Source organism: Solea senegalensis, linkage group LG7 (genome assembly GCF_019176455.1).
Source record: "Solea senegalensis isolate Sse05_10M linkage group LG7, IFAPA_SoseM_1, whole genome shotgun sequence".
NCBI lineage: Eukaryota > Metazoa > Chordata > Actinopteri > Pleuronectiformes > Soleidae > Solea > Solea senegalensis.
In genome coordinates, this window is record NC_058027.1 from 16321656 (window position 1) to 16338379 (window position 16724).

Sequence of the window (16724 nt, forward strand, 5' to 3'; positions counted from 1 at the left end):
CTGTACTTGTCTGCTGATGCGGAGGAGCTGACAGAAACTGTGAATTTCTCAACTTTGAACGTATTGAAAACAGCTGCCTTGGGTAACTAAAAAACAATGTGGCAGCAGCAAGAGTAGGAAAAAAACTGTACAACTGCTGAACAACGAGCAAAAACCCATAATAAATATCTGTAAAGGTGAGGACTCCTGCAGATTGTGCTGATAATTGTCAGTAGCTTTTCACAATTTCACATTGTGAGCTGACACACTGCTATAAAAAGGTATAAATCATAACTTCTTTGAAGCTGCATTTACAAAAAAAAACATATACATGTCAACATATGGGGAAATGACTTCGTAACATGAGAAGCGTTGTTTATGAAGACAAACCCACAGCAATTAATCTTCCTCTGTTTGGTTCTCGGGTCAGCGTCTTTCAGCTCTTTGTTTTGGTTCACGTCTCAGTGAGGCATGGATCAGATCAAGAGCTTGACTCTTTCATTAACAGATCATGGAAAATGGTAAAGCAGGTCAAACAATAAGTTCATACAAGTGTAGATGTCCATGACTTCATGTTTGGTTTGGTGCTGTGATGAGACATTTCAGAATCACATCTTTATCTGATGGCAGCAGGCATGACTGAAAAGCTGGATTCAGTCTATCTTCGTTCTCGTCAAACTTTTCTCCCCCGTCCTGTCCTCTTCATAAAACCTGGAATGTGCTTCAAAGAATACACAGTATCTTTCTTCTTTGAATCAAACATCTGTCAATCATCAGCCAGTAAAATGTGTGCCAATTTGCTGAAACAACTGTGCAAGGCAGAGAAGCTCCAGACTGTTCTGTGTTCTAGGAAGTCAAGTGAGTCTCCCCAATTACCTCCACCAACACAGTTATGTTTTGAGCCTTCAGATTGTTTGTTTGTCTGAGAGCAGCATAAATTAAAGTACTGATTTAGATTGAAATTCTTAGAGGATGTCAGTGATGGCCCAACAAGGAAGAAATTATTAGATTTTGGTGGTAACAAACCTTGTGAAGTAGGGCAGTTTATTGACACTGTGGTGGCCTCGGCAGAGGATTTTTCCACAGTGGCTTCTCTCATTTAAACAGGATTCTGTTGATTTGTGAACTGAAAACAAAAACAAAAAAAACAGTGCAAGCAAAACAATGAACACTTACTGTATTAAAAACACTAAACAAGTGGACATGATAACACAAAATAACTAAAATCTTCATAACTTCAAATTCAGTTTTCTCATCCTAACAAAGGACGTTTTTTGGTCAGAAAAAATAAACCGACCATGTCTTCACAGGTTTCTCGGTCCTGGAGCTTCCATATTTTAAATTGAGGCTGAAACATTTGGAAAAAGAAGAGGTAAACACATCTAACTAGCTCATTTGTCTCACATTTGTCTGCAGCGTTAACTCAAACATTTAAGGACACATTTTCTGGGGGTGTGGATATTCATTCTGTTCATGTGGCACCGAGTGTACAATTAGGAGGAAAACTGGCACAGTGAGACTAATAGTGAGCCACTCCTCCTGCACAAAAGCACAGTGGTTGGACACTGAACATGCTGCTTCAATCCAAATATTAGCTTTTGTATATTATGCATGCAGGAGGAGCTCTGCAATGATTCTTCTAATCCTCTGAACACTTTTCACAAGGACACTAATCACAGGATAAATGTTCATGCAGGGCTTGGTCTGACACTGGGGTAAATCCTCAGACTTCAATCCTCAGGCTTGTCCTGCCCCCTGCTGGTGAAAAGAAGAGACCGCTCACCACGCAGTACTACCTCCGCCTTGGCAGGGGGCGGTGTAGGACAGCGCAGCTTCCCTCGCAGTTCTTCCAACACCAGCGAGATCCGACAGTAGCTAATGCTTTGGTAAATATACAAACAATGGGCAAGAAACACAAAAAGCACAAGTCCGAAAAACACGGATATGAAGGTACGTACGTTTATGTCATACATGCGCAAATGAGTGATATCTTTGTGTTAATTACGGTTGTAATGTAAAGGCTTAAAACCTTGGTCCGCAGCCATGTTAGCATAATATTAGCCAGATGTATAGTTAGCATGCTAACTCTCCGACCGGTTGCTATGGTTTTGTCCGCGTATATAAAGCTCTGTTTGGGCAAACGATCAACGTTTAGGAACATGATATACGTACTGCACGTAATTGTTGCGGTTTTTAATGCCTACACATTATACATGTTGGCTGTTTGAGGCTTCTATACGTACACATACATAGACGCCACTGTGTCCGCTCCCGTCGAAACATCCACGTCGCCGCCACATTGGTCCGGGCAAAACCAGCGATACGGTCTGCAAAGAGGTTCATTTATTTAAGTTTGTGTGTGTCAAGGAGAAAACAAATGTGTGTATATATATATCTATATATATATATAGATATATATATATCTATATATATACACATATATATACATTTATATATATATATATACATATACATACATATATATATATATATATATATATATATATATATATATATATATATATATACACATAAAGGCCTACCATATACAATAAGGAACAATCATATTAAAAATACATTGTTGACAAAACAAAGCCCCTGTGGGTGTGATGTTTGCAGAGTATGGAGAGAGACCACTAAAGCTGGTGTTAAAAGTGTCTGGAAATGAAGTGACGGCTGGAAGCTCAAGTCTGGATACGTTTTACGATGAGCAGCCGGGGGACCATGACAAACCCAAAGACAAGAAGAAGAAAAAGAAGAAAGATAAAGAGAAGAGCTTTGGGTCACCAGAGGATGACAGAGGAAAGAAAAAGGTAAAGTGTTGTGGAGATGAGAGTCAAGGATGTTTGCATGAGTATTTTATATGGCTGTTCTTACATTACAGTTGATGTTTGTTTTTTAAACGTTAGATAACAAAAAAGAAGAAAGGACAAGATGCAGATGGAGATGATGACAAGGACCAATGCAGAACTCCAATCCGCTCAGAGCTGGATAAACTGGAGGGTTAGTCTCAAATCCCTACGTATATGGAGTTTTTGTTCTTTAATACATTTTTCTTAACCCTTTTTAACTTTTTGACCTGCAGAGAAAGAACAGACTCCTCTTCAGGAAGCTTTGAACCAGCTCATCAGGCAGCTTCAAAGGTATGTTGGGAATTATAGTATCACATGACACCTATCTGTCTGTCTCTCTCTGTGTTTTTGTAAATTAAATCTGTATGTGTCCTTTCTCTATAGGAAAGACCCAAGTGCGTTCTTCTCATTTCCAGTGACAGACCTGATTGCTCCAGGCTATTCCTCAATTATCAAGCGTCCTATGGACTTCAGTACAATGAAAGACAAAGTAAAGAAAGAGTGCTACCATTCTCTGGATGAACTCAAGGTATCTCTTTAATTGAATGCTACATATACCCATACAGCAGCATGAACCAAAAATAATTATGGCTTAAAAGAAGTTGGAAGTGCCATAAATGCATGAAGTTATACCTTTATGCATTCACCAGTGCTGTATTTCACCACGTCGTCAAGTCTTCTCACGTGTATTGTGTTGTTCATGCAGGTGGATTTCAGGATCATGTGTGAAAATGCCATGATTTACAACAAACCTGAGACAATCTACCATAAAGCTGCTCGCAAACTGTTACACTCTGGAATGAAGATCTTGAGTCAGGTATGAAACTGAAGTTTTACACCAGCTGCATGTAATTGTGCTTGTGCTTGTTAATATGGACCCTGGTATGTTTGATTTGTTCCCCCATAGGTCAATAACTAAGGGTTCTATAAAACTAATATGTAAAGTAATCATTTATATTAATTGTTGTGTATACAATCAGTGTATGGCTGTAGGAACAAGAAGTATTTTCAGTGATACAACAGATGGGGGCAGCAGATATCCTCAAATGATCCCCAAATGAATTCATATAACACCATAGATTGTACCAACAGATTTACTGGACAGATTGTCTTTCTCTAATTACTCATCTTCCCTTCATGTCACTACATCAATTCTTTGCTACAGGAGAGGCTGGAGAGCCTGAAGCAGAGCATTGCATTCATGTCTGGCATAGATCCTTCTGCCAAACAACCAGGGAAGTCTGAGGAACAAGTAGGCACCAGCCTGGACCAGACCAGAGAGGGATCCATGGCAACAGACAGCGAGAGATCGCAAACGCCTAGCACACCCAGGTCCTTTAACCACGCTGACTTTATATATACCACACTTGTTTCCCATAAATCTCTATTCAGCAGGGGAGCCCAGGTTACAATGTGAAATTATTATTATTTAACATATTTCTAAAGTTTGAAATTTAAACATGTGTGAGATTGCCTGAGAGACTGCCCAATTCCCGCAATTTTAACAGAAAATCAAAGCTTACATAGTTAGAAAAGTCAACAACACACAAGGAGCTTAAATAGTGAATCTGGCAAAAGTTAAGACTGCAGTGCTCAGTTTCTGTGAGCATGTTTTCTTTGGAAGGTAAAAAAAAAATTGGTTTTCCACTGTGTAGCTGGAGGTGGAGAATGTGAAGAATGCCTTGTAGCATGCTGGGTCTTGTATGCTCTCATAGTTGTGCATCTGTGTAATCACTGTGTTGTTGCTCGGCGATGCAGCAGAATGCAGCGATAAAAGAAATCATCATATGCTGCTTAAGACTTGTCAGAGGAGCAGCCTAAGAAACGCCTCGACTGCTGGTTTTCCCTTCAGCCAGTCAATGTCGTTTTTATCTCGCAAGATATATTGTGTAATCTTGATGGTGCTCATTGACACCAGTAAATTAAAGGAATGAAAGGCCAACAAAGGATTATAATGAATGAGAAAACCGATTTCCTCCCTACAGTATTTTTTGTTGCTGCTATGTGGATGTTTTTTTTTCTATCCTTGATACACACAAAAGATCTTCAGGGTCAAAGTGTCTCATCTGCCTTTGTTGAATTTGTGTTTCATCTGCAGACAGGACAAGGACTCCAAAGACGAAGCAGCAAAGGCAGAGAAAGAGTTGGAGGAAATCCGCAAGGTCATTCGGGAGTCTGGAGGAAAGCTGTCCAACAGATTGCTGCAGTGTGAAGTGAGGAAGCACGCTTAAACTTTTGAAACGGAACATATAAATCAATAAAACGTGATTTTTATGAAAGAAAGAAAAAAAAACAGTCTGTATTTTTATTTTCGTTCCATAGTTGAAGTTTTAGACAACTTTACCTCAGAATTTGAGGTCAATCAGTGATGGTTGAGATATTTGCCCGTTGTTCCTCATGATCATCACTAATGTCTAACCTCGGTAATGTTGAGGTTCAAAAGTATTTTTTCATTTGTTTCCTGTCATTGACAAAATCGATTATTTTTGTTTTAGTTGGAGTTTGCGAGGCAGAAGACTGATGGTTCCACCACTTTGGCTATCCTCAACCCAGCAGATCCGTCCGTAGGAGGTGAGTCCACCTTTTTAGATGTTTTAACTCCTATATAATTTCATTGGCAAAATAATTGTTAATGTAAGTTATTTCATATAAAGTCTTTAAGATAAACAATGTGGAGAGAGCACTTGAAATCAGCTAAACATGAATGATTCCTGTTGCAGAAGTTGGTTACTGTCCTGTGAAACTTGGTATGATGTCCACACGGCTGCAGAGCGGTGTGAACACCTTGCAGATGTTCAGGGAGGACAAGAGGAACAGGATTACTCCAGGTACTCTCCTGTGATACCGTCACATGTTACGAGGTCTAAGTTGACTCCTCTTTGAGTGCGCCCGCTGATGATGAACTGTCTGAAAACGCTTCTCACAGTGACTTACATGAACTACGGGCCTTTTACCTCCTACGCGCCCACGTACGACTCAAGCTTCTCGAACGTCAGCAAGGACGAGTCTGACCTCATCTACTCGCTCTACGGAGAGGAGTCCAGTCTGCAAGGCTCAGACAGGTAGGAACAGTCGTTCCATGAATGCGCTGCAACTTTGTGGTATTTACACAGAATTCCACTTTAGGCATTCCTGGCCAATTACTCTCCAGATGTTTCAAAGCGTACCCAGTCTGAAGGAGACGAGCTGTCACTAAGCTTCATCTCGACTGTCTTATACATCTGCATCAGCGTATTCCTGTTGGTTTCCTGTGCCTCTATGTCACAGGACACCTGCTGAGTGACTGTAACGTCCGTTACGTCACAATAAACGTAAACGTTTACTTCATAGTGCCAATTTTACTCCATTACACATCCACGGCTGGTGTTGTCACCGCCTGTCTCACATGCTCCCTGACGCTCGTATGCCAGTAAAATGCCAGTGTTTTTGTTACCCAGAGGAAAAAGGCCAGACTTTTTAAGAAGTACTTTTACTTAAATGTCGGGTCTGTTTGTAAATAATTCTTATACTGTTATTCGTCTTTCTTCAGAGATAGACACGGCATCTCAGTGAGATTATCTGTATTAATGTGAATAAAACGTTAAATAAAAATAAAAACACAGCGTGTGATGGGCCAAATACTTGAGAGAGGGCAAGTACATGGAATGACGAAAAATATGTAATCGTGAAAAATGCAACAATGAAGAGAGTAAATTATATGTTGGTGTTTTTACTTCAATGAACTCAATTACTTTAACGAGGGTTCTTTGGAAAAGTTGAACTCGTGTTACTACCCTTAAGTGGGTTGTTTATAATGTTGATTTTAGCTTTACCAGTTTTTTTTAAATGTATGTGCGCGTGTCGTTTTTTGTGTGGCTGTCAATTAATATGCATCGGTTTAGAAGACGTTGCCGTTTGCTTTTTGTCTGTCGAGTCATTGTGACAGAAACTGTCACTGCTCCATCACAGTCCTTTTGTTTGTCGTCTTCTCTTTAAAGGAAGCACACGGTCACTTTGTTTTCCTCACATAGGAAAATAACTCACTGTTGTCAGGTCTTCAAGCGTGTGTCAGTGTCAGCGATGTCAACATCGACTTCTCAATATTCCTGCTTTTAATTTGTACCACGCCGTTGCTCAGAAAACGAGCGCTTCTGTTTGTTGAATCCGTTTGTTTTTGTGTGCGTCAGCTTGTCAGACTTCCTGACCAAATCGGACGAGTACGTGTACAAAATGGCCGATAATCTTCTGGATGCTATGACAAACGGAGAACATTCAAAAACCCTGGTGGAGCCAAAGCCAGTAAGCACTTTCACCACCACAGAGTTTTGACAGCACAGGGGGAAATGTCAAGAAGGATCTGCTCAATGACTGTGTCGTCTCTTCCTTCTCGTGCAGGTGCTGCAGCCAGAGAGTGCGCAGGAAAACAAGCATGACAGCGAGGTGAGAGAAATGTGTGGCTGGATCCCAGACGAAAACACCTGTTGTGTTCTTGTTATGTGACGAACGGCTTCAGTACACGGTCTGCTCGGCTGCACACTACAAAATGGAAATAGACACGGAGACACGGAGTTCATAATGATAAATATCAGCGTAGCGTTCGAGAGAGCAGCTCCCACTGAGCACACGATGTTGCGTAACGCCTCGTGTGGGGATGCTTGATTTCATTTTGTCCGTATAGATGGCCTTTGCAGATGGTTGCCGCGTCAACCAGCTGTGTCAACATAGCAGGGGTCTGCCTTTAGCTTTGATCCATCCATGCATGGGAAAAACATTTCCCCATCGAAACACAGCGGTGCTACGCGCTAAAAGCCCACTGGTGGACAATTTGGAGAGGCCCATATTTTCTTTTAAATGCCCACTGGCTACACAGCTGAATCACTCCTCAGAGTGGTGTAGGAACCCAAAGCACAGGCACCTCCATCAGACACACAGCGCCCTCTGTCCCGTTGTTTGCTGTTCTTGGCTACACTCTCATCACCCGCTCGCATATTGCAGCATTATTCGGTTTTGGTTTTGTTGCATAACTTTACAGGCTTCTAAAAGCCTGGATGTTTCCTCGGAGCAACAGTTATCTGATGCTGTTTTCTAATCACTCACGTTTTCTCCCTCCTTCTCTTGCAGGTCTCTGAACCCGAAGCTCCAAGTGGCAGCAGGCTTGACTCCCTGTGCTCTACTGAAGGCCTGCAGATGGTCGAGCAGCTCTCTGGGGGTAAAGCATCACTAACTCACTTAGTCTGTTTGGTAAAGTTAGGGTCGTAAATCACCATTTTCAGTACAGGATAAGTTCATTATTCAATCAAAGCGTTTGGGTAATTCCTATATTTATATGGAAACTTGTACTGGACACCGTTTGCCTCCTCTGCACTTAAACTCCTTAAACTGAATCGATTGCAGTCTCTAGCACACAGTCCTCACTCTGTCTCTCAGCTGAAACTAATATGAAGCATCAGCAGTCTGACATAGCTAAATTCAACGGGTGACTTCTTCTCTGAAAAACAAATTAGTTTTCCATAAAACCACAAACTTTTTGACTCCGAACTCTTACATTGTAATTATGTCAGTAAGGGATCGCTTCCATCAAATGTAAAAACACAACTGTTTAGCCCTCTGATATTAATGCAACTGTCAGACTGAAGGGTCCACAGCAGGGTTCAGACAAAAGAAACTCACGTGTGTTTCAGGGTGAGCACAAGGTAACCAGAGTAACACGGCAGATTTATTAAGTGTTATGTGTTTATCCGTTCCTGTCACAGAAGCCATGCACTTCCAGCAGAAATTGGACGAGACAACAAAGCTGCTGCTCAAGTTGCAGGAAGCACAGAAAGAGCGACTGAGCGCCAAGCAGCCGCCGAACATGATCTACGTACTGGCACCGACTGCCAAGGAACTGGAGCTGTGTAAGTGCTGCTCAACGTCTCTGTGTGCCTCCACTCAAGCTGTAGCCTCCAGCTGTTGACCTGTGTAACGCCTCACCTTTAACCTGTTCAAGCTTCCATCCTGCACAGATGTGTTTTGTCTTTTAGCTGCAGACAATTTCAGACAGTGACACTGACCTCATTCCCACAGATGTGATTAACTAAAGACTTTGCGTTCTCTGAATATTTGCACTGCTGCTTTTATCACTTCCTGTGTTTGCCGAGGCTAAGGTGGCTAATGTTAGTTTGCTCTGAAAATTAAACTATTATTATTACTAGTCTTTCCCTTTTTAACATGTTACATCTGACTTGTTTACTTAGTACAGAAACCATGTAAAGAGAGCAAGATTGCTTAGCCTTTAATCCCTGTAAAACGTACAACATTTACTTTTCATTTGTGGGCAGAGCCAGGCTTGCTTTCCCCATTTTCATTCTTAATGCCAGGTTAAGATAAACTAAAGTTACCTGGGGGCTGTTGGGGGCAAAAGTGGAATTAAGAAAACCAGGAGACGTTTTGATGTGGATCTGTGCAGTCCAGTCACGAGAATTGATCGCATGCAGTTCGGATTAGTATGGCAAATCCAATTTTTTTCCCGCTGAATTTTGGAAACCAGATAATCAATACATCGCATACAGATCATATTCAGGAAACGCCAGGGGGTCCGACCTGTTCTGAAACACTCGTCTAAGTAACAGAGAATCATCATTTAAAACATTGTCCAAAAAGGAGAACAACTTTGTGACAGAAACATATGAATGGGTATTTTATATTATTGCCCTCATCGCCGACCTTATAATCATCACATCTGTAATAATATTACTTCAAAACAGTTTTGATTAAACCTCTGACAGTAATATGAACATCGGCCCTCATGAAAGAGTAATAACGACTATCAGCAGGATTAACAAATCCTTGTTATATAAATCGCCATGGTAACTTGTGGGCCCCTGCTTTCCTGCATACCGAGTTCAGCCTTGATAACTGAAATATCCTGGCTTAATCCCATATCCTAGTTTCATGCAACAGGCCCCAGGTTTCTAAGAAAGTGAATCATTTATCAGTCAAAACATTCCTTTAAAGTAACATGTATACAGCTTCCCGTTTTCTGGCCAATCAATAGCAATAAAAAAGCTTATTAATCTTTGTAAACATTCCTGCTCTCTTATTAATGTCGTCACAGCTGAGAGGGTGACGGCGAATCTGGCCAAGCTCACCGGTCAAGTGGCTCCATGCGACGTCAGCAGCGTCTATGGCATCAGAAAGGCCATGGGCATCGCTGCACCTCCGGTGCTTTCTGAGCCCTTCACAGACCTCACTACAGGTAAACAACTCCGCCCACTCCTGCATACGTGTAACACGTAGGAGAAACAGTCCAGAAAACACAGTTTAACCTAACCACCTTTTCTTCTCACTCTCACTGATAATGTGGCTGCCATATCAAGGACAAAAGGAGAAACTGCTTTTAGCCACATATCAAAAGAATCACCGGATACAATCTACAGCTGCTTAAATCTACAATATATTGCTTTTTATTGCTGTTAAGACAGATTTTTCTAGCTGGAATTGCAAACCGCTCACTCTTTAATCAATGGTTCTTCTTATGTGAACGTTTTGTTCAGTGTCTAAAACCTGTGAGAGCCAGTGTTTGTAATGTATCAATATTTTACACAGTTATTCTTCAGAAAATGTCAACTATCCCTTCAATATCCATCTCAGCCATCACGGAGCATCTCTCTAATGTGCCCTTCTCTGTTTTTCAGTGGAGGAGACGCCTGAACCGATGGACACCACCTGTCAGGATGTGGTTCAGGTCATGGCTGTAAAATAGAACTTAAGCCTCCTTCATTAAGTTTAGTAACTTAAGCTTTGTATTAGAAATTTGCTCTTTGTGACGTTTGTATGCATTTCACTTAATAAACTTGTTTTTTTATGACAAAACTCTGCCGGTTGAAATTAAAATACACAACGACAAGCCAGACACTTAGGAAAACATTTATTACATTCTGTAACTGTACAAAATCCAATGTCACATTTGTTCACATTAAGGCTTATTATTATTATTATTATTATTATGTAACCACAATGACAGACTAAATGATGGTCTGAAAAGACAAGGCCACAAGACAAATTAGTTTTCAAGAGGCACAGAGTGTTCCATTTCGGGTCAGGTGACCATCGGGTAAACATTCACAGCAAGGCAGGAGCTTGAGGTGCTGGGTCACACGAACGGATGACACCGGTGCAGAGAGACACGGGTTTCCCGCGATGCAGTCAGGCCGACAACAGTGAGTGAAAACAGATTTCTTATTCCAGCTGAGTACACACTGACGACGGATGCCTTGCACACAGCACGTGGATTTACTCGTCTCCGTCCTCTTGAAACGGCAAATATCTTTTCATAGGTTAGCACACTTGGAACCGAACATGACAACGTGTCACAACTAAACTTCTGGGTTAATAATCAAAGACGCTGAAGATATAAGAGCGTAAGGACGTCCGCATTGAGTGTACAGTCTGTTTCTCGACATTGAAACAGCGTCATGTACTTGTAAGTCTGGCTCATTACACAGTAACAGCAGTGTCCTTCCCTTGTCAAACTGGAAAACTATGTGGGTCAAACAATATGATCCAAATATGATCTTCAAAAATGCTCCAGCTGTGTGTTTTTTTCTCAAACATCCAAGTCAAAGACAAAAAAAAAAGGGGGATACAAAAGTGACTGACAACTGAATGCGAATGCGTTCGTGAATAGAAACAGATTTTGATTGTACATAGTGACAAACTTCCCAGCTTGACTCCCACTTCCTGAACGGGCAAAAAGGGCCCAGAAGTGAAGAGAGTTCAATGTCATCGCAGCAGCAGTTCCTTTTCAGTCCTCGGTATTTTTCATTCAGCACGGTCACAGGAACACAGCAGCGCCACAGTCCGGTCTGTGTCAACACTTTGTGACGCACAACAGTTTGTAAACTCTTTGACTTTGTGTGCGTGAGTCCGTCGGCCGCGGTGGCCCGACCCTCAGCTCAGCCCCATGCCTTGCTGCTTGCTCATGTCGGTGCACAGAAAGAAAGTTTTGAGCTCACCTTTCCCCTTGACATTGATAAATCCCCGACATTCGCAGGAGTATCCCAGCTTCTGCAACACCTCGGATGTCTCCTCTGTTACCTGGGAAACACAAATCGAGTGACGATAAACGACTGCACCTAGAAAAGCACATGTACATTTTTTTGTTGTTTTTTTTTTTTTAGATTTTTAGGTCAACCAATATCACTGCAGCTGATATATATCATTTATTTACCTCCAAATGATGAAATATAACAATTTAACAAGAAGTAATGATACACAAAACGTATTAAACATCTATTGAACAACACCCAATGTATGAACTAAATATTAAAGGAGCTGTATCATAATTAAGGAAACGTTAATGAGCTGGCTTCTTTGCAACAATGGTTCAGCCGGTACTTTCACAACTTCTAATGTAATTTGCAGCCTGCAGACAATTCATGATGTGGAAAAGAGGTTTAAGTGCAGTTCCTCGTAATACTTTTTATTTGAATTGTAGCACCTGTTTTACTTGCATATCTTAAATATATGGTTGTCCAGTTGTAGTCAGACATTGGGATTCCTGAATTCCTCGTCGAAACTTTGAACAGGAACTTCCCTTCAGGTTGGAATTACAACTTGGACAGAACCCCAACACAGGATTCATTAACTGCACTTCTGACATTAAGTCTATCTTACACATAGTCCTGTTCGATTTTTATCCATGGACATGTTGCTACACTGTTTGTACCACCTTTAACAACATGACGTCATTCCCAGTTCTGACTTCCAATATAAATGGAATGCAGCTATAGCCAATCTAAATCCAAAAAAATAGAACTCTGTCACGTGATGTTTGAGTGACTTAGCAGCATTTAACTTAAGTTAAACAGGTAATACATGTATTATTATATATGTACTGGTTGTTCAATTAAAGGGTGGTTTCACCCATGTTTTTCCCCCCAAGTGGTCAAACACAGTAAAGAGCAGTGTAGGGCTTTTATTTTCTTGGAAGGGAGTGACTTTGATGTTGACTTTTTTGTGAATTCTATTTATTTTTTCAATCCCAACTTCCTCTGTTGTTGTGGCAATGAGACATGTAGCTCAGAACCACTGTCTGACGATCGAGTATCACATTTTGTAAATTAGTAAAAAAAAAACAATTTTTTGGGGGGGTGAAGTAGCCCTTTAAAAGGACAATACACAGTAGTTACGACTTCCACAAAGTGCAGAGTTGTAGGGGAAATGCTGATAATATATTCATCTCCTCTTCATCACCGTTTTGTCTGTAACTGTCAAGATAGAAATGAACAGATGTGGGTCAAAATCTGCAACTAGATCATTGTAAATCCAGCTGTGAGCGAATTTGCAAAACCTTCTGAACGCCAAATGAAACATCGCCGCTTGCTTCTGTTGGACTGAAGTGAAGTGGACTACGTGCTGTACCTGGATCTTTCCGAGCTCCCCGGTGCTCTCCATCCTGCTCGCCACGTTCACCGTGTTGCCCCAGATGTCGTACTGAGGTTTTCTCGCCCCGATCACTCCTGCGATCACTGGACCGTGATTGATGCCTACAGAAAAACCACAGAGGCCGCACACTTCTCAGTTTAAATCTGGATTTTTGTGATCACTCATGTCGTGTACACATGTAGGATTTTCGAGGAAGAACGATGAAACGTAGAGGAAAAAAGATAAATGAGACACACTGAATATTACAGATAGTTTTAGACTTTTTAGTCTTCAGATTCACTGTATTTAGAGTATAAAGGAAAAGTATGCTGTCATTGCTCAAATGGAAATGCCATTTTATGAGTAGAAGTCTGTGTTGTTAGAGTTCGAGTTGTTCAGCTGCTGATATCAAGGGTTTACTTCACCCAGTGTTTTTATCACCCAAACTCACTCTGCTCAGAATCAACTGTCTGGGAAAAACTGACTGCAGACACAACAGACCCTCGTGTGTCTTCTGTCTCCACGTCGTGCTTTGAATAATTTTTTTTTTTTTACTTTATATATTATTTGATGTTCTCAGCGTTTCCACTGTCAAAAAAAGCTCAAAGACAATTCTGAAAGTTTCTGTCCTTGGATCATAAAGATCCCTCATAACAGACCTGACTCTTATCAAATACAGTGTCTCTTGTTGCAGGAATGCAATCATGCTGAGTGTAACCAGGGAAACCTGTTGTGTTATCGTGTCAAACCTCACAGACGCGGTGGACACAGTGCAGCGCCGTGCAGGACTCAGCTGAGCACACTCACCCACACGCAGCCTGAAGCTGTTGAAGGAATGTCTGTTGATGCCGTCCAACTTGCCAATCAAAGCGATGGCAAACTCCACCATGTTTCCGATCTGGGCCTGTTGCTTCTCTCGGTCCTGAAAGACGACAGTCGGAGCCAAGTCAGTCACTCCACAGCTCGGCATGACAGATTTAACTTTTATGGGGTTTTTTAATGATAATGTTCACGGCACTGCCGAGAAACGCTTAAAGCTGCAGCGTGTCATTTTTGTTGTTGATGTTATTGTTCGGCCTGTTTAGTTTTCGTGAACAAAAAGTATGTGATATTGTGTGTGTGTGTGTGTGTGTGTGTGTCCTTTGTCTGAAAACAGGCACAACTATCAGACTTGACTGAGGGAGCGTTTGTGTGTATACAGCAGTCGTGCAGGGACGGGCGGGTCAAGAAGCATTTATCCTGACAAACTACCGAATGAACAGTTCTGAGCAGTTCAGTTCACTTCTTTTAAATACAGTATATACATATACGTATATATGTACATATATGTATGTGTATATATATGTATATGCATATACATATATATACACATATATGTTTCCTTTATCGAGCAACAATAGGGATTTGAGTTTCCTGCTAAAAGCAGTGTAAATATAGAACACTGTTTTTTTTACAGCTTCATTAAAATTAATAAATAAAAACAAAAAAAGGGCGGGGTTCTTCTACAAACACAAAAATAATACAGTTTGGATAAAATTCAGGTGGTGCCTTAAAGAGATGTACATTTTCCACTTTTCCCCAATTTTCCTCAAATTTAAATTTCTGTAGCTTTAGAGAGAAAGTGATTCTTTCCATTGCAAAGATTTGGTAGAAGATATAATACTCTTCTTTAATAGATGGGGGCGGGCTTGAGCCAACTCCTTGTTTCTACGATACGGCGGTAGATTACAGTATAAATATTTGTTGGTATTCCAAACAAATATTTAGTTCTTTTATTTAAAGATATTGAGTGTGGCAGCCCAAACGGAAGTTAATTTCGACCTAAATATAATTGTTAATTCAGACAATTATGGTTCGATTCACTTCTAAAATTTTCTGCGTTTTCAGTCATACTTTAACCCACTTGCAACTGTCTCACTTTACGAGCACACTGTTGCTGTCGCCTCCATCTGTACTGACATTAAACAAATCACTTCCTGTTTGACTCATTTAGATCTTGAGTGACACACAAACTAAACAGAGAAATAGTGTGAACTCATCTGGTGAGGGTTTGAATAAAACAAACATTTTATCTTGTACTTAGTTTTAACAGAGTCGATTGTCCTGACTCAGGTCTGAAGCCGCAGCTACTCCACCTGATTGTTCTCCTGACCCTGCGCCCCACTGAGCCCTGCAGCAGCCATGTAAGTGCTGCCAATTGTCTTGATCTTCTCCACGCCGCTGAACTTTGGCTTGGACAACAGCTGTGGGGGTCAGAGGAAAATCAAAATGAGTGAGCTGTGCATGTGCAATACTTGTCTCAATGTCCACCATGGCGGGGTCCACGTGCTATGCAGTAAAGAATTAAGCTCTTTGACCTCGTCAAAGTCGGCGATGATCTCATTGAGCAGCCGCAGACACTCCAGGCCCTCCTTGTTGATATCGCACTCTGTGTAAAATTCTTTGAAGTCTGGCACCGAGGCGAACATCACACACACACAGTCATAGGACTTGTAGTAGAGGTCCTGTCAGGTCAAAAAAAAAAATAAAAAAATCAACAGTTTTATCAGGAGGGAGAACTTAGACAACTCACAGTTAGTGAGGCTGAACTGTTAGTGTGAGGAAGGTAGAGACAAGAGAGTCACAAGAAAATCTAAATCACATAATAATCAAACAAAAACAAATGAATTAGCACTGATAATTCTAAAAACATGCAGATTTGAGCGTGAGAGTGGATGGTTGTTTGTCTCTATGTTGGCCCTGTGATGGACTGGTGACCTGTCCAGTGTGTACCCCGCCTTTCACCCTATGTCAGCTGGGATTGGCACCACCAACCCCCTGCAACCCTCATGTGGAGGATAAAGCAGTAGAAGATGAATGAATAAATGAGAATTATGACACTGGACACACTTTGTTTATTTGTAAATTCCTGTAAAGAGACACACTGGGTGGCTTCTCACCTCATTCTTTTTGTTCTCCCCAACAAACAGCGTTGCCACATGAGCCGGAAGCACGTTCTCCAGCAGCAGCCGGTTCAGGTTCTCCCTGGTCTCGATCTCGTCCTGCTCCGTGTGGTTCTTGTACTTCAGTAGAAAATCCTGGCGGAAGCAGGACTCGTTCTGAGAGGCAAAGTTCACAGCAGACGATAAAGAGAACCATTAACTTCAACAGTTTTATTGGGAGAGCTCACAGGACTTCTTGCAGTGGCATTGATTTGTTTCAGTGATTGGCAGACAGCAGGGACAGACATTAACAGACATGTAGATGATGTCATGACAGTTTTTAACCCAATAAAATGAGAAAGAAATAGGCAGAGAGTGTCACTACCTGTTGTGAGATGATGAGCATCGTCACCAGGAAGAGGCTGATGTATATGCAGCTCATCACCTGCGGGTGTTTCACCAGACCTATCCATCTCAGGATAGAATCATCTTCTCTGTTGTAGAACAAAGGAGAACATTATCATCATGTTATCTGTTTCAGTGAAATATATGACCCGCTCAGTTAGAGAAAGGTTTCAGGAGGAGC

At 41.3% G+C, this 16724-nt stretch overlaps 2 protein-coding genes and 1 long non-coding RNA gene across 4 annotated transcripts in view; 1 reads left to right on the plus strand and 2 right to left on the minus strand.

Moving 5' to 3' along the window:
* Positions 1–337: 337 nt before the first annotated feature.
* On the minus strand, positions 338–1722 carry LOC122772193. The gene is made up of 2 exons (XR_006360754.1): positions 1006–1722; positions 338–700 (listed from the first exon to the last, which is right to left on the minus strand). It is a non-coding gene; the product is annotated as an uncharacterized LOC122772193 (long non-coding RNA).
* An 81-nt stretch (positions 1723–1803) lies between these two features.
* brd7 (bromodomain containing 7) lies at positions 1804–10664 on the plus strand. Its single transcript, XM_044029942.1, has 17 exons — positions 1804–1929; positions 2599–2792; positions 2889–2982; positions 3065–3122; positions 3216–3360; positions 3538–3648; positions 3997–4163; positions 4930–5044; positions 5327–5402; positions 5552–5659; positions 5758–5893; positions 6998–7109; positions 7206–7250; positions 7932–8019; positions 8564–8707; positions 9907–10047; positions 10487–10664. Exons 1-17 carry the CDS (start codon positions 1881–1883, stop codon positions 10552–10554), a joined length of 1851 nt encoding a protein of 616 aa, XP_043885877.1. The 5' UTR covers positions 1804–1880; the 3' UTR covers positions 10555–10664.
* A 38-nt stretch (positions 10665–10702) lies between these two features.
* The window catches only part of adcy7 (adenylate cyclase 7), a 54731-nt gene continuing 48709 nt past the window's right edge, over positions 10703–16724 (minus strand). For both annotated transcript variants that reach the window (XM_044029939.1, XM_044029940.1), the window contains 7 exons: positions 16524–16632; positions 16157–16315; positions 15575–15721; positions 15353–15460; positions 14025–14139; positions 13215–13339; positions 10703–11888 (listed from right to left, as the gene is read on the minus strand). In XM_044029939.1, coding sequence (XP_043885874.1) covers positions 11742–11888; positions 13215–13339; positions 14025–14139; positions 15353–15460; positions 15575–15721; positions 16157–16315; positions 16524–16632 — 910 coding nt within the window. In that variant the 3' untranslated portion in view covers positions 10703–11741. The remainder of the gene's footprint in view (positions 11889–13214; positions 13340–14024; positions 14140–15352; positions 15461–15574; positions 15722–16156; positions 16316–16523; positions 16633–16724) is intronic.